We start from the raw sequence: 18,086 nt of genomic DNA on the forward strand, positions 1-18,086 counted from the left end.
ATTTCTTTTTGTTGCATTTCTTTTGTTTTATTGTCTGAGTACCAAGGGCTCAATTTCCTGTTGTGTTATGCCTTTCTAGAGAATATGAGTTTCTCATTCAGAAATGAAGCATTTCCCATTGCTTCTGCTTTCACCTGTGAACTGATTTGACTAGGGTATAGTTTGCATGGCTCTCTTTTTTTTACCTGGTTTTCTTCCATGATAAAATCCTTTACTTATAAGCCTGGCTGCTGGCAAAGAGGTTGGTGAGCAGTTTGGTGCTTTGTAAATGGGCAGTCTTGTCACCCACCAGTCTCCTCCATCTCTTTTCACCAAGAGGTTGATGTCAGAGCAAGATAGTATCTGCTAAATGTGAATTCCTTCACTAGTTTTGCGCTCTTCCCCTAAGCCTTCAATAAGAGCCCTTCTGATAACCAGTACACAACTGCACCCATTTAGTTTTTCGTTTGAAGATTTCTCTCTGTGTTCCCATCCCTGTCACCTTATGGGAGGCTCAGCTACCTTCAGATGCTGCTGCTTGAATCTGTTACTCATGTCATTCCTCCTTTCCATAAAGACCCAGCTCCCCAACTCAAGGAAGCATTCCTAGGGTCATGGGATAACCACTCTGTCTTCTGGCATGGATGAACAGCCAATGTTACACTATGTGAGCTTTTGTGTGCATCTGAGTAGTTATTCAACAGCTGCTTTATTTTTCTGCAAAGCATAGAAAAGAGATAGGGCTCTGGCTCTGCTGTTTACCTGACAGAACAGTCAAAACAGGTTTCTTATTAAAGAGGCAGCAGCAGACACCCAGTCTCTGTGGGCTTCTCCACATTAGAGGATAATGGAAGCGTTTACTAACAGCCAAAGAAATTATTTATTAGGATATGAAACCTTTAATTTAGGAGGAAAGTTTCACATTCTATTTTTTTCTTTATACTCCCACTCTGTAAAATGTAGCAAGGCCAAAAATTAACGTATTTGTACATCTATTTCTAAGTTATGTGGGTGTCTCTGAAATGGTATGATTTTAAAGTAGAACAAATAATAAAGCAATCTTCTTTCAGCCAGGAAGGTTTTAGAAAACTGAAGATCCGAATCAGTCAAACCAAGTATATTGCATTCTCTGCTCTGTTAGTCTTAGTTTTAAACAGTTTTATAAATGTGGAATAGCAACAAGAATTCCCCAGCTCCTACAAGTGGCTCTGATGGAACAGGGCGAAGTCGTACTTAGAGCAAATACACTGAAAGTAAGAGACTTTGCTTTTGTTACTGCCCTCCTAACAGTTGCTATCTGTTGTCATATGGTACGCATTTCATCACCCCATATACATTGTGTTGTATGCACTTGCTCCTGCTATCCATGCAGGAGGCTGACACAAGGGGGTAAAGTCTTTACTGCCTTGCATGCTGCTGAAGCTGATGGAAGTCCCAGAGTGTAACTAAGGAGGGAATTGTTTTGAACCAATTTATTTGTGAAATACACTATCATATTAAAACATTTATGTATCGAATCAAATGTTGACAAAGGTATGAAAAGGCATAAATATTTTCGTTGTTTACAAGATAGCCTCATTGCAGTTGTTCCCAGTTTATTTATTTGTACACACACAGGTGTGCATTATGTACCCTGAAGGAAAGAGAAAAAAGACTTATTTTTCTTAATTTTTCTGTTTCTCATTTGGTAGAAAAAATCTACTCTTTGAAAAACTGCAGAACACAGTCATAGGGAAAGTCAGATGTGTGCTTCTCTCCTTATTTCCCCCTTTGACTTCTGTTTTTCGCCCCATTGCAACTTCTTGTCCATTTTCTGGGAAGCATACATTGTTCATGTGATCGTGCAGATGCTAGAGGGTAGCTCCTGTTCCCCTCCCCTTTGGATCACATTGCTGTTTGCAGGAGAAGAGAATCTGTGTGTAATTTAGAGGTTCTCTTCTACTCATCCACCCTTCTGAGTCTCTGGAGATAATTCAGGTTCCCTAACAAATGCAGGGCCTGAACTACATCCGCTGAAATGGATAAAATGATGATGGGCAGAGAACACCACCTGTAAAATTGCTGGGTGTTGGTTTAAAATGACACATTGAAGAGATCGAGTACATCACCGTTCTGTGTTCCTGGTGCCTCCATAAAAAAAGAAGCAGAGAGGCCCCCAAGAATCCCCCATTGGGAAGAATTAAGACTTTGTGGCCTGTGCAGAAGTCAAGTCAGATGATGTCCTTGTAAGACTTTTAGACAATGGACAGCCAGGTGCTAGTAAAGGCAGCCTTAATGCTTCCCACATTGCTTGAGGGGTGATCTCAGTGCTGTCCTCATGTAATGCTCACCTTGATATCTGTGTGTCACACCTGGTATCCTTGCGTAGATATAGGCGTGAAATGGACCTTTGCGAATAATTACACATTGTCATTTTGGGTTAGTTTTAATTAGCGAAGTGTGGGCATGATACCTCCAAAATTTCAGAATGCTGCTGCTCTGAGGTTTTCTCAAATGATCTTTTTTTTTTTTTTTTTTTTTCCAGTGGGGTATATCTTACACTGTTTCTTAGTATCTGCTTTTGTAGATAGGATCTGTCTAGGGGCACAGTTGCTTCCTCATTGTGCTACAGGTGTTCAGCTTTAAACATGCTTCCAACAATTTTTAATTTTGCCATTTCAAAAATGCTGGTTTTCAACTGTTTGCTTTTAATCATCCTTGGGAAGGTTTCAGTATGAATAGCTGACTTCTTCCCCCTTTCTAACTCTGTATCTATGTATCTTTGCGTAACGTTTGTCCCCTCCACCTGGAAAATATAGTGAGGACTTACAACTAAACCAGATAGGTGTGAACAATCAGGTAATGTTAATATTTGGAATGGTAAGAAATGTGATTTATGGAGACAATTGAGAAAAAAATAAACATGCCCTGTATAATTAGCATAATAGCTGTAAATCATCAAGTTGTCCCTGTGTATTATTATGGCTGTGTTGATTAACCAGGTGTATGAGGATTTGGAAAGAGCAGAAAGACAGGTAAGAAATGAAAAGTAGGAGGTAATAGGAAGCAGAGAATGAAAATATATGTATGCCCAGCAAAAGACATTTAATTTGCTTCTTGGCAGCATAGGTTTTGGGACTCAAGTTTGATGGCAGCTGTTAGCTCCAAACAGGTAGGTTTGATCTAAATTATAGTTTCTTGAGTGGGTAATTTTTTTCCCGAAAGACTTTTTTTTTTCTGCTTCAATTTGCTTAAAGAAGAAGGATCTTGACCTTTCAAGTGGGGGAAGGAAGTTCTCTTAAAGATTTCCATCACTGTCAAGCTTGTTTTCCCAAGATCTGTGGGAACAGAGGTATCCCCAGGCTGGCCTGATAGGCGCCGTTTGGCTGACAGCATGATGGGGAAGTTCAGACCTCTGGGAACAAGATTACAGACTTCCTGCCAGAAGGGGATAATTTTGTCACAGGTGCAGAGTACGCTAAGTGTTACATAGATGACAGAAAGTGTTGACACTGACATTTATTTCTCAGAGCTGGGTAGTTTAGCAGAGTGGAGTCTTGCAGAAGTCTCCAAAGGGAAAGCGAAGAAGGTGTCACATTGACAACATCCCAAATTCTGTCCCATCTCTCCTGTGACTAAGTAAGACTACTTCCTTAATCCCTGTTTTCTCTGGATAAGAATGAATTTGTGTATGCATAATTCTGAAATCCCCACCACCACACACACACACCCCCCCCAGGTAGATTGCAAATCCACATATGCCTCAAAGTGAAATGTGTTTCCTACCAAGTATTTGGGGACTTATAGGTGACTGGGCATCAGTGGAGGGCCACCTGAGCATGAGAGAGATGCAACTCTCAATGTGAAATGCCAGTGTAATTCTTAAGGACACTCAGAAGTTTATATGTAAAACTCACATGACTTTCACATTCATTAAGAGCATTAGAAGTGTTGAGTAATATATTTCAGCCTGTGAAGTGGCTGTCTAGGATTGTACCAACGTTTGCATATATACGGACTTATTGATAAACTCATGCGAACTATCACATGCTTTTTGTTTTTCATCACACGGGGTTTAAGTATGTTATTTGTTGATACAGAAAATAATTATATCTTAAAAGCTTCACTCTCTGTAGCTGCTTCATTTGTGCCCATCCTTAGGTTGAGGTGTAAAAACTTAGGGCCTCTACCTTTGGCTGAATTGGAGGTCCACTTTTTTTTATTATTATTATTATTTGTTTACTTTTTTCTTTGTTTGTTTTTGATAAAATGGTATCTTGCAATCTTGCAGAAAAAAGGGATCATTTTTGCTCTTGGGTAAATCTCTATCCTTGATAAATTGCATAAGTTTTGACTCTGTTCTTTGCAGTAGCAAGGATTTTAATGGTGATATGTCTGTACAGTTCTTGTCTAATTAATATAATATATATCAGATTGAAATCAAATCTCAAATTTGACTTTTGTTCTTGGCTGTGTGTGTTGGATTTTATGTCTTTTTTGTAGGTTTTTCAAGCATAATGATGTTACTTCATTTTAATAACTATATAGGTTGGTCTTTGTAATATTTACAACAATCTCCTTTGGTATGAAATATGTGCTATACCACTCATTTGCTATCCCTCACTGCATCATCAAGCAGGTTTTCAAGTGGTATTTTGTATGTATTTGGCAAAATATGTACATTCAGCAAAATTCTCAAGTACAACTTGAGAGTGTATATTCAAATTCAGGTTTATCGCATCCGTGCATTTAGGGTTTTTTTTGTTTTTTATATATATATATATATATTTGGCCTTGATTCAACAAAGCACTCAGGAATTTGCTTCAATGTAAACTCACAAATACATGTAAAGTCAAGCACGTTTTCAACTGCTTTGCTCTGCTGAGCCCATAATTCTTACAGTGTCTTCAGATTCTGTTGGCAAAGTCTATCGTAACCATATTGTCTATTGTATCTCCGTATCACACCACATTGTATCACACATGATGTAGGTACAGCTACATTTTCATAAAAAGAAAAACCCCAAGACTGTTTAGATGAAGTGATGTTCTTCATTTCCATGGATCACTGAAAATGTAAAGGTCAGGTCCCATAAGCAAGATAAACAGGATAAATTCCACAATGATCTGTTTCTTTGCTGGTGGCCGGAGCCAATTCACACCGGGCACCCAGTATCTCTATGTTGTACCTTTCTGACCAAATGTGGCTCACAGCAAGCTGCTTTGTGCAGCACTTTTCTTAGCACTTGAAGCAAAGCCTCCCAAACAGCATCCCATCCTTACAAACATCAGCTCAGCATTTGAGAGGAGTTGGGATCTGCCATCCCTCCTTCATACCACTGTTGCTACATTTGTCCCCTTAAATAACATCACATAGGACATACGGTAGTCAATGGCTGTTAATAGCATTATTGTGGAATCACGCCACTGAAAAACACTGCCTCAGGAAAAATATTACAGATAATTTAGTCTTGTCTTTCAGGAAGGCATGTGCTAGGGTTAAAGAAAGTTTTACTCAGTAAATCTGAAAGGATCCCATCATTTAGATCACTTAAAATGGTATTTGTTATTCTCATTTAGGACTAGTTTTCTTTCTTTCTTTCTTTCTTTTTTTCTCCCTCAGATGAACTCCTTTCACTGAGAACAATCTCGACTGGGGTTATTGTCAGGCAACCCAGGGAGACTGATGCTGATGCCAGAAGGGTGGTCAGAGCACAGCTGCAAACATCAGCATTGTCTTTGTTACCCTCTATTATAGTCCCTGAGAAGAAAAGTGACCACACAATTATGGTCTGGTGGAGTTCTCTGCCATCTTCACAGAGGGGGAAGGTGCAGAGCTGAGATCTCAGGATTTTTAGGGTGTTCCTTGGAGGGCCAAGAATTGCTCCAAGTGGAAGTGTTGAGAGAATTATATATATATTATATATATAACTGTGGCAGCTGTAAAAACATAATGTCCAGGTCCAGAACCACTTTATCTTGTTAACCCACTCTAGAAGAAAGAAAACTTATAAAAAGAGTTGAGTTAGTGCTTTCTGTGCTATATGCTTGCAGATTGTCTTGAAGTTTGCCAGTCTCAGGGTCAAGAGTCAGGTTTTGCCCTAGCCAGAGACTTGTCTCTAATTACTGCCGTGTAGCACAGACATTTAACAAACAATATCCTTGTTTCCTACAAGCCATGCATTTATTTCAGCATTTGCTATCTTTGTTTAGACTGAATTACAGCAAACAAATGTATGCAGACAGCAGCTGTGTCCAGCAAGTGGACTTGCTGCTATCTAGTTGGGTTGTTGTGGTTATTCATCACTTCATAGGGAAAAGAAAATTGCAGACACGTATTGCATGTTCTTGTGGCTGAATGTTCTTGTGACTGAATATTAAAAATCTAGGCACTGCTGTGTAAGCCTACCAAATAAGCTGAGCCGCTGCCCATAGCTGAGGGTCAATCCTGGCTCTGTGTTTTGAGGAGGAAGAACTTTCTCGTATGGAGACCTTATTAATCCATTTCATCTTTTTTTTTTTTTTTTTCCCCCATGAAGAAGTATATTGAGGTTATAAAGACATAGCACTAGTTTTGTTTCACTGCCATGTGACTTGGCCTTTAGCAGTAATTTGCATGTGGACATGTGTTTTATCAACTGCCGTTGCAATTTCAAAATGCCTTTAGAATTTAAGATAAACTAGATTAAACGTACAGTTAAAGAAGATAGACCCAACCATGTGAGATTCAGGCTGATGCAGTTGCTGCCAAAGGCTCGTTACTAGTAAAGGGACAATCAACTGTAAACAGAAGATAGTACTGAGCTGGATAACATCAGAATCAAAGGGAAGGGAACACTCAGTAAGCAATGAAATGTGCAACACATGATGCTTGTCAAACAGATGCGTGTCAGGACAGCCTTATCATCACCGAGCTCCTGTGAAGGGAACTGCAAAGCTCACGTCACCCAACTTTTTTGTAGATCGCTTGTCATCTTCCTTAGTGGAGACATCTGTTATTCTGTGTTGTTGTAGGGGATGTAGGAAAAGTCCTGCAGGAGAGTCATGTGTTAACTTTAAACTCATAGCTGCCGGGATTCACTCTAACTGTTAAGAAGGAGAAGAGGAAAGCACTCACTAGGGCAGATCACAGGAAAGCTGTATTATTTTACAAGGTATCTGTTGAATAGATAATATAGTTGGAGGTTTTTTGGTTTGGTTTGGTTTGGTTTGTTGACTGGCTTGACCCAAGTGTTTTCACACGTGGCTTTCTTTGTCAAGGCTGCTACCAGCGTTTTGCTCCCCACACAAAGCTGTGCAATCGATCCTGTTTCCCACTGTGGTCGGTGATAACGGATGTACGTTACAGAAAAGGTTTCCATAAGGTGATCCAGATGCTCATATCTGCGGAAGAATTACTGTAGCTCCCATAGCCAGCCCTGCGTTTGCTGCATGTTTATGTGTTGGGTCGGAGATTCGATAGGGTGGGGAGAGATTTCAAAATGAAGGCAGGCTTTTTCATTTTGTGGGTTTCGGCGGATTATTATTATTATTATTATTGCTGTTGCTGTTGTTATTATTTTGCGGTGTCATTTTGTGCGCTCAGCCTTATTATACACCCTTCAACACCTAAAGCTCCATCAAAAGCCGCGGGAACGGTTCCACCCGACAACACCGCGGGAGACGAGGGGCCGGGGGCGGCGGGCAGCTCTCCCCTTCCCTCTCCCCCCTCTCTCCATCCCCTCCCGGTCCCAGCGCGAGGCTGCGCGGAGGCTCCGCATCGCGGCGGGTCCCCGCTGCGCGCCGCCGGGCGCGGCCACTGCCTTGGCGCCGCCCGAGTGCGGGGCACTGATAGGGCGGGCTGATGCGCAGGCGATCCATCATCCCCGGCTCCCGCGGAGGCAGGGAGCGCGCCTGTCACCAGTATTGATTTCAGAGGATGGACTAAATTTCCTAGGATTTTCCATTAAGAATTAAGAGAGAGAAAAAAAAAAAAAAATTGAAAAAAAAAAAAAAAAGCTATAAGCACGCAGGGGTAGCCAGGCAGACATGGATATGAGATGGCACTGTGAAAACTCTCAGGTAGCTTCTTCTCTCACAGCCGATGCAGAGCACAGGCGAAGCACTGCAGCATGCAGGGTTTAAGATACCATTAGTCTGAGAGCGAGGGGAAAAAAAAAAAAAAAAAAGGCTTTTGCACCGATTACTGAATATGACTTTTTTTTTTTAATTAGAATATGTTATGTCTCCTTGGAGATTGCATGTCATTAATATTAAGATCAAATTTCTGCACGATATCTGTTTTAAATATAGAAAAGCTTTTAAATTGTGTTTTTGTTTTGTTTTGTTTTGTTTTCTGTTCCAAGAAAATAATGCTTTGGTACCCTGAGCATGGATACTTCTGTTTTTCTCTGCTGCTTTTTTAAACAATAGGGATTTTTTTAGCATGTTTGCTGCAAATGAGTATAAAGGAAAGGAAAACTGAGAAGAATTAAATAAAAGCATGAATAAAAACTGCTTCAAATAGTTGCCAGGCTGCTTTGTTTTTAATAATCTAGCAATTATTTTGGCTTAAATGATGCTTAAACCCTGACCATGCATGCTTTTCATTTTGGCTCAGAATATGCGTGTATGTGTGTGTACGTATGTGTGTATTTGTTTTGATTTGATTTGTTTCAGTGAGCATTTGTACTACTGGAATTTCTGTGAGTTATATGCATGTTTTGATAAGAAAAAATGCATACAAATGAATGACTATATCTGATTGACTAATATTTCATGATATATAATGCAAAGTAGCTTCATTTTTAAAGGAGTTCATTCTAATCTTCTGGGGGAGGGTAAATCGCTGCATGTTTATTACAATGAAAAGTGTTTGTGTATTTTTTAAGGGTTGATGATTTATTTGCTTGCTTTTAACACCAAAGAGCAAGGGTATTAATTTATTTATTTATAAGGAAAATAATAATAATAATAATAAAAAAAACACCTCCAAGGCATCTAATTGAAAAGAGCATAGATTCCAAAGCTTTCCATGTTACCTGAAAACAAGCTGCGAGGTATGTGTTTATGGGAGAGTGCTGAGCTCCTCTGAGGAGGAGTTTGGTGTTTGCTTGCTCCTTTTCCTTCCTAAGAAGAGTTAAAATGCCTTGGCACAGGCACCATGGGAATTCTCCTGGCAAAGCCAGGGCTGGCATCAGGTGGGATGGTTGTGTCGTGATAGTGGGCAAAGAAAAAGGTGAAAAAAAGATTTGCCGAATGATGTAAAGGGACTTTTAAAGAGGGGCAGCAGCAGCTTCTGTCTGTACAAAATGTCTCATTTTCCACTCACTAGGCAGAAAGTAAAGGGGAAAGGCTTTTCTGACACTTTTTCTTTTAAATGAATCTGAGGATAATAAAGTGTGGAAGATGGTTGGTAGATTTATCCTGATTTTCAGGTTGTAACCAGCGTGTTGAGGGGATTTACGGTCGGGAGGATGGGGGAGGTTATTTCATGGCATGTTTGTAAAAAAAGTCACCTGATGAATTGGAGCTGAGTTTGTTGTTTTGTTTTCTTTTGGATCGCAGCTGTGGTGTTGAGGGTCAAAACTTTGTAATTTTGATGTACCTGGTATATTGTGTAATCCTGTTTGCGTTTCTTAGCTGGTCTTCCTCAAAGTTCTCCCAGTAAGTCATTTTTTTCATTATGCATTTAAATCTCTCAATATGTAACTCTGCAAAGTGGCTCTTATCCTATCGTCCTGGGTTAATTCTTACCTGGTTTTGCTCTTCCCATAGCATCGTACCCAAAAATAAAATATTTTGGGTCATTGCTAGAGTTTCCTGATGCTAAATGGTTGTGGCCTGTTGTTATTTTAGGCCATTGTCCAAGTTCAGGCTGAAAACTTTGTGAGTAGAGTTTGTCATTCCCAGCTCTACTTCTAATAGTCTTCTGCATCACCTAGGCATCATATATAATTTGACACAGCCGACAGCATCTACTTAGAAGAAGCTTAGGGCTGAGCCAGCATGGAAATTGAATTACCTCTCGACTCCCTGATATTAATGATCCTTCCAGGTCAGCGCAGGAGTAATTGCTAGGGCAGCCTGAGGAATTGTCCATTAAACCTGCCTAAATGGTAGCTCACCTGTGGAGAGATGCATCCAGATGACATGTATAAAATGAATTCCATTTGCTTAATGTAAAGTCTGCTAAAGTTATGAATATCTCACAAGCCAACATGTGGTCTCAAGTTTAATATTAAGTGATTTTTCTGGTATTTTAGGATTTATTATAACTAAGGCTAGTAGGCATATTTGCCTTAGATACGTCTGAAAAAGAAATACACAGAAAAATCTGGTCAGTGATCATAACTTGAAGCACAAGCCTGTATTTCAGCAATGATATAGTTTGATCTAAAACCTTGTGGCATAAAGCAAGGGAAGAAAAGTTCATGTTGTCCATGCGCTTTAGTCCTTGAGGTATCTGTGCATTTAAAATAACCAATTAATCAGTCAAAGTTTGTATAGACTGGGGCAACCTGATTAGGTGGGCAGCTGGGCCTTTAAATCCCAAATCAATATTCAACAGGAATTCAAGAGAGACAAACAGCCTGAGGACAATGTTTAAAAACTCAGCTGTGCTTTATGTCTTGGAGTAATGCTGATTTAGCAAGAACCCCAGCCACACTGAGAGAGAATTTATTTTTTGACCTTGCACATCTGAGACAACATAAAAAGTTATGAGTTGTCAGCACAGCTTTACGGCCAGGAGGAAATGCAGAGGAGGTGTAGCCATCTCCTGTTGCCATTAGGAAAGGTACTTGCATGGAGTACCAAAGTACTCAGCTGCACGCAGAAGACTGAAATACTGATGCTTCTAAAGAAAAATCTCATTCTTTTGAACTTGCTTCTGTGCCAGGTAGATTAAGTAACAAACATACAGTCGGGAGAGTATTTTATTGACACAGGTGAAGGAACAATTTAACCTGCTGCAACCCAAATATATGGGAGATCTTGGACCACTGTCAGTTTATCCGTCCACAGTCTGTTTACCACCACTGACAACTACAGTGCTTTTCCAGTGTCCACGTAAACTGAACTCTTAAACTGAAGCAGCTTTGTATCACAAAAGGATTTCACTCTCTTCTGACATTCTTTTGCCTTGGGTCACCTATTGCCACTGCTGACAGCAGTTGTTCCCTGTCTTTAGACCTCCTTATGTCTTCACATGGTTATTGATGGTGTTACAGCTTGCTTGGGTTTTGTGTATTCAAGTTAATGGCCAAGGTAACTAGTGGAGGAAAGCATCAATTTAAGTCTTATCCAGGGAGAAGCTTGGCAGTTGGAACCTGTTGATAAGCAGGAAGTGGTTTTTATAACTTGTTGGATGACATTTTTAATAGCTTGAAACATTTTATCATTCTTTCTAGTTGTGTGTACCAATATAAAGTGTAGTCATTTATTTGTTTCAAGAGCATGAATTCCTGCAAATTAACAAAGGTTTTTGGGTGACTAACTGATGAGCTTTTCTGCCAAAAAAAATAAAAATAAAAAAATTTACATTTGCTTTGCATGTTCAGCCAGCAGAAACTGGATTTATGGCTGTATTGTTCTTTCTCTCTCTCTCCCTTTTTAATTTTAATGTTTCTGACATGTTTTTTTCAACCCATAGGGTATTTTGTCCTTCTCCTGAAAGCTGATTTAAGCAGCAGATTCAGGAAGGGTATGACAAAAGTATGAGAGGTTGGTCTCATGGGATTGTGTGAATGATCATAGCATTTTGCTATGCTTTTCTGGATTGCATCTTTTTTTTTTTCATTGTATGCATCTGAATTGTACTTTATTTTTTCCTATAGGACTCATAATTAAATTTAGTTATATAGTTGCACACAGTTAAATAGGGTCCATCTTTTTTCAGCTCTTATCTTGCCATCCCGTTTGGGTGAAACTTCAAGCAATACTTTCAATCTAAGTACCGTATGAAGATGAAACAGAGAAGTGGCAAGAAGTACTGCTTATTTTTCTCTACTAACGTTTTAGAATGTAGTTAGGGGGAAAAAACAAAGAAACAATAACAACAACAACAAAAAAAGCATGCAGCCTTAAAAATCTATATGAAAAAGACAGGGCTTACAATATATGTCCTGTGTGTGCAGCTAATTTGGTCATCTGTGGACAGGCAGATTAGTCCTGTGTAGCAGTGTGGGTGGGTTTCCAAAAAAAGGTGGATTTAGGGTGAAATTCTGTCAACCTTAAAGTCAATGGAGGTTTTTTCACTGACTTCGAAGTCATTGATTTGTTATCCCCAGAAGAAGTCTAAGTAGCACTACGTAGCATAGAATATGAATTCTAAGCTATCTCTTAGTGGATTGTTGCTAAAAGTGTATCAGAACTGAAGTGGAAAATGAGCAAGATGGCATTTTCACCAAAATGATTCATTTTAAGTTCCGTCTCATGAACTAAATGATTACTTGCCAGTGAATAAATGGGAATCTTTCAGATGGTGTAAAACTCTACAAGGTATTTCTCACACTGAATGTCTGTAACACCCATGATGTTAGAACACTTTCTGGTTTAAGTCTGTCTGTATGTTTTTCAATAAAATCTAGAAAGGAATATAATAACTTATGGACTCCAGCACAGAGTAGATTATTGTGACCAAGAAATGCAATGTTACTCCCTTGTTGTTGGTTGGTTTCTCTAACGTGGCTATAATATGGCTGCAAACCATTAAAAGCTAAGCTACAAAAAATAGAGACTTAACGTATTTTAAGTTTCTATAAGTTTTGTATTTGATTTTTTCTTTTTTGTAGTTCTCCTGATTTCTTTCATTGTCTTTTCTACCTCTTTTTGAAACTCCTTTCATAGTTCACTCTCAGTATCAGATCTTAAGGCTACATCATTACGTATGCTGTTGTTGTTTTGTTCTGTACTGGAGGCCGGGGGAGATACTTTGGTTTTTGTGTGTTGTTTAATGCTGCTTTACCTTAGAGTATTCAGGCATTTTGAAATTTCAGGGCATTTTGAAATTTGTCTAAAAGGTTTTTTTGAACTGTTAACCAAAACTAGTAAGCCAGTGAGGTTTGCGAGCAAGTTCAGATTTGAGAAAAGGGTGGTTATCACCCAGGTCTCTGCATCTGCACTATGACCGTGAGCAATTTTTAAAGGTCCCTCAAAGCAGACAATGCATCTGGGGCAGAGCTGTATCAAGGGAGTGGAGGATGGCTTTTAGTTTTCACCTGTTTTGTCTTGCATGACCAAAAGGTCTTTAAGAAATGTGATGCTCACAGAGTACATAGAATATGAGCGAATGTGCATTATTTGTGTAGAGTATGTTGTACAATATAGTACACAAATGGAGTTCATATGGCCATTAGGAGTAAAGTATGTTTTTAAGTGAGTTCTTCACTAATGTTACAATTCCTCAGTAACAGGGATGTGACAGTGGACTAAAATTCCCAGCGTTACATACCACACAGGTGTATTAAATACTGGTGTTTAAATGTCAGTAATGCACCAAAGATGAGGGAACTGAGGAGCTGAGTATAATGGAGCTTGAGGAAGAGCAAAAGTCTGTTGCCTTTCAGAGCAGCAAGGTGGCTATGGGGGGGCGTGGAGACTGCTCATCCAAAATCACAGTGGAATGGTTAAAAAAAAAAAAAACCACCTCCGGTAAGCTCTATTCCCAAATGTATGTATGTTCTGTGACGCTGAGGTCAACGTCAAGCGCTACATCCTGGGCAAGCTCACTTCCCCCGGTGCATGCCAGCTTCACAGCAGTTTGCAAAGCCAAGCTAAAAATGTAGCTTGTGATTTCATAGAGGATATCCATCTGCCCTGAACAGCCTGAGAAGCCCCAGGCCCTCTGTGTCTGTGGATCTGCCGAGTCCCTTGTGACCATTAGTGACTGATTTCAGCCCCCATTTCATCACTGCCAGAAATAGCTCTCCTCTCTTCCTGGGCGTAAAGGGCACAGTGCTGGAGCAGCACTCACTCGTGCATTTTTGGGCTCAGTCCTGAGAAATGTCATTTGCATCCTATGGTTATATGGGCTTAAACTCAGCCTGGCCCAGTGTGGAATCTCTGCAGGATTCCCATGTTGCATTCAGCGCATGTTGAATCATGGTTGGCTTTGTTCAATTTTGGTTAGGAAAGGATTTTAGAGAAAAGCCTTTTGGCTACTCCTCTCTCTGTTTAGTTAAGTTATCCTAGATAACTTAATAGACAGCAGGAAGTTTCTGCTAACTCTTGCAGCAGTCAAGGCACACAAAATGTCCAGGAGAGAATGAGCATAATTTATTTCTGCATCTTAAGTGCTAAATTGCTGGTTGCATGATTTTTACCTAGAGGCATACTAAAGTAGGACCCTACAATTTTCTGTAAACTACACTGACAACTGTCATCTTTATCAGCTCTAACCCACCCCTTTGCAGCTTCACCTGTGCAGAAATTTTATATTTCTATGTAATATAATCCCCCTTTCTACTGGATATAAATGTGGGTAATATAAGTGAAATGGTAGCAGAGACATCTGAAAAGGCTATGAAGGTAACTCTTGCAAAATACTACTTCAGGGTTACTGCTGATAATGCAGGAGGCAGAAAGGATACAGACCGACATTCAAATCTCACTGGTTTTGCATAGCAGACAGTCAAAATGGAAATAATAGCCACTTTTAAGTCCATAAGAGTGTATCTGTCACTTTGTCTGATCTTTGTTTTCTGGCACTCTAAAATAAGCAACTGAGGTGGTCAACCTAGTCCTGGAAAAGTCTGTTTGAGACCCTTTTGCTTGCATCCTAACCATATGTAATATCTGTTCTGAGTGCTATGTAGGTGATTCATCTGAAACAGGAAAGAGCAGCAGCTTTTATGACAGTGGGATCATTCTTGCAGTGTGCAGCAACAGCAGGATGAGGGGCTTTGGCAGCTGATCCATGACCCTTGCTTCTTTCTTGCACTGTGACGTGACTGCTCTAGTAGGTTTTCTCTTATTCTTTTTATAGCCCAGTATCGAGGTGGCTTCAGAGATCAAAGTCAGCTTTTCAACCTCAGGTATTGTTGTATGTAGGAATAAAGCAACTGAAAGTAACCCGGGTAAGTGATCTAAAAATGCAGTGTAAAGTGCCTAATAGCCATTGAAAGCCTACCTCAACTGTAATCCATTTCATTTCCAAGAGAAGACTCTCAGTTGCTTGTGATTAATTAGACAGGACCATCCGAGACTACTAAATAGTAAGATGACCCCAGAAAATAACATTATTCCCCTTGAATGAACTATAAGTAGCATCAGTTGTGTATCAGACTAATTGTGCGTGTCATATGCCTCTACTACTGATGAGCTGTAGGGAGCAAAATGGAAAGATGTTGCCTTAGCTGTGTTGATAACTGGATTAAGACCAACCGAAGCTGTGAAAAATGTTGGTTAAACAGTGTTCTCTCACATCTTGGTAACTAGCTTTATTCAGATGCCAAGCTAGAGTCTGCGTCTCTGTTAGCCAAGCACATCCAGATAGACAAGGGCTTGGCACTGGGGGTCATAGGCATCCTGGCCCTCCTTCCTTGCAAAATTGGTGTCGAATGAAGCATTACCAGTATTTCTAGCTGAGATGTGGAAAGTACTGCTCCTTCATCCAACGCTGGGAACATCTCATTCCTCATCCATTTCTGAATGTGACAGCAAACAGATGCCTTCTAAGTTTTAGCTGAATTTGAGGAACCAAGCAAGAATTGTGTAAAACAAGTGTCAATAGCATTATTCTGGCATTTTGGAGAAAGTTTCACCTACACGTTTGTGTCACCATTTAACTAACCCACGTTCAGTTCATGGTAAGCTTTGCAAAGTGCCTGTTTTTCATGTCTTATACTAAAACATCAGCACTTATATGTGTGTGCATATTTTCATGTCAAGTCAAGACCAGTGAATAGTTGGTTTCTACTATTCAGGCAGAGTTGTAGAAATATATGATATGCAACCTTCCATTTTCTCTGCAGTGGTTCAGCTGTGGAGGACAGCTTACGTATTTGAGAATGATCACAGATAGCTCTCAGCTCTGATACAAAGGAAAAAGATTGCATTTAAGTAAACTGATTTCAGGTAGAGTACCTTCTTTGGACAGATGTGCTACCCCTAACTTCTCAGTTGATATTTTCCTGAAGAGCACTCCATAAAACAGTGTAGTAAGCCCTGATTAAATTCTCAGAGATGGTGGAAGAGAGAATTAAATACATTGCAGAAAGTGAAAATATTTCTTAATTGAGTCAGTGATTGGGAAACCAGTCTTGGACAGTCCTGTTGTCCCTTTTAAGAAACCAAGAACAGTAGGGCATCTTAACCTCCCTTCTAGCCTAAGCTAGATTCTTATTACTGAACATTTTTCAGATGGTTCTTTCCTGACACCAATAATTCTCAGTTTGCTGATTTCATGTTCAGAACTGCCATTTTTTAAGTTATCATTTTATTTTTATTATAATAACTAGAGTTACACATTTTTCAGGGGTAAAACAGAAGCTATGTGACATGATCTAGTTCTGCGTATCTGTGCTTCAAAATTTTGACAAAGAATGCTTGACCCTGACTAACACAGTGGTGTAGCCACAATATCTCATGACCTCTGGGGCTGCCTTTCACCATCATCCTAGGGAAGGCAGCCATTATCTGAAAAATACTGCTGTATATTAACTGTGTCATTATCTAGAATAACCATGTTTTCTACCAAAGTGGTCTGTTAGCAACAGTTCATTTATTTATTTTTATTGTCTTCTTTATCTAAGAACATGTCTCAGTAACCGTGGAACAACTGACCAACTAGTCCTAAACAAGGGGCTCCTCTTTTAATGATCGGGACTTCCACAGAACCTATTGAGGACAGAGGCTGGTAGATTTTTCCAGGTACAAGCTCATCTTTATCCAGGCAAAATGCCCTCTGGCAGCAGTGGGAGTAATCTTTCATAAGCCCTGAAGACCCAGTCAGTGAATTTACAGCAGATGAATTCATCCTTACTTCTGAAAACTCCTACTTAAATCCCATTGACATGGGATGGGAGCAGAAGTGGGAGATGCATTTAAAGATGAAATAGGTGAAGAGTTTTCTTGTAAAGCAATTCTGGCTTTTTGCTGTTTGATTTTTAAATTATTTTAATTGTCTTTCATTTATGAATGTTGAACCTTTAATGAAAATCCAATTTGATTTTGACAGGTTAGGGCTGTACTTCTAAAGGCAAACTGGCAGATTTGTAGATAGTGGTTCCTTGATTAGAGACATTTTCTTATACAATTACTGCGTTATATGTATGCTACCAGTGTTACATGTCATTAAAATCAGTCATTAATACATATCCTTGATGTCCTTGGTAGTTAAACACACATGGAATGAGTAAAGTAAACCAACTATGATGAGCAATAGAATGAGTCTTCAAAAGTGGTCCTAATGGCTTAAGAAAATTAGATACTGTGTCTGATAAGGTTTTCTGTGTATTTCTGAGATTGTGGCATTCCACTTTGCTGATAATTTTATCTAGAATAATCAGGGCTATTTGTTCCTTGTATGTTTCTATGTTTTAATGCAGAGCTGTTCCTTTCATGAAAGTACTGTTTTTCTCTTGTGTGTACCTGACAGTGTCCCCAGCTCTCAGTTTTGCACTGAAGTGTTACAGCTCATGCTTCTGTAAACTGTATCTCTCTTACCAGATCAGATACAGCAGGACACCCTGAAAATAAAGCATAACGAAGGCTCTTGGAGATCATGGGTGATTGCACCATTTAACAAGAAGCAGGGAGTGTTCTTATTGAGTTCAGCTGGGTTTGGATCAGGACTGAAATTAGTTTTAGTTTGGCTGTCTATGTGGGGGGGGGTCAAAATGCTTGGACATGAGTCAAGAATAATGAGTTTGCTGAATCTGTGGTGCTACTAAATGTACGTAGTCCTCTGCAAGTAAAAGTAGCAAGATTAAAACCATTGCAAGAAGTGAATGGGAGACCTCTTCACTCGACCTGATCCTTAACACTGGTAAAGGTAGTGCAAACTTCCCAGTTAGTGTCTGATCTAAAGCTGAACCTAGCTGTATGGAAAGCTTTGCCAGCCTTTGAATTGACACTTTAATGAAGTTTTGAGTCGTACAACAATGACCTATGTGAAAGCAGCTGTGAAATGGTGATTGTATCTTTCT

The 18,086-nt window shown here is 39.6% G+C and overlaps 1 protein-coding gene across 37 annotated transcripts in view; it reads left to right on the top strand.

The window, feature by feature from the left end:
• Positions 1–18,086, top strand: part of NRXN1 (neurexin 1) — a 725,132-nt gene that overhangs the window by 667,946 nt on the left and 39,100 nt on the right. Inside the window, exon 1 of one of the 37 annotated variants that reach the window (XM_080583937.1) lies at positions 6,197–8,019. The exons of 35 other annotated variants lie outside the window; for them this stretch is intronic. In XM_080583937.1, the coding sequence (XP_080440063.1) occupies positions 7,987–8,019 (33 nt within the window). In that variant the 5' untranslated portion in view covers positions 6,197–7,986. Of the gene's footprint in view, positions 1–6,196; positions 8,020–18,086 lie in introns of those variants that run through there. One more of the 37 variants, XM_080583935.1, reaches the window with a different exon arrangement.

The sequence above is a fragment of the Anser brachyrhynchus genome (assembly GCF_964034855.1).
Source record: "Anser brachyrhynchus genome assembly, chromosome: 3".
Taxonomy (NCBI): domain Eukaryota; kingdom Metazoa; phylum Chordata; class Aves; order Anseriformes; family Anatidae; genus Anser; species Anser brachyrhynchus.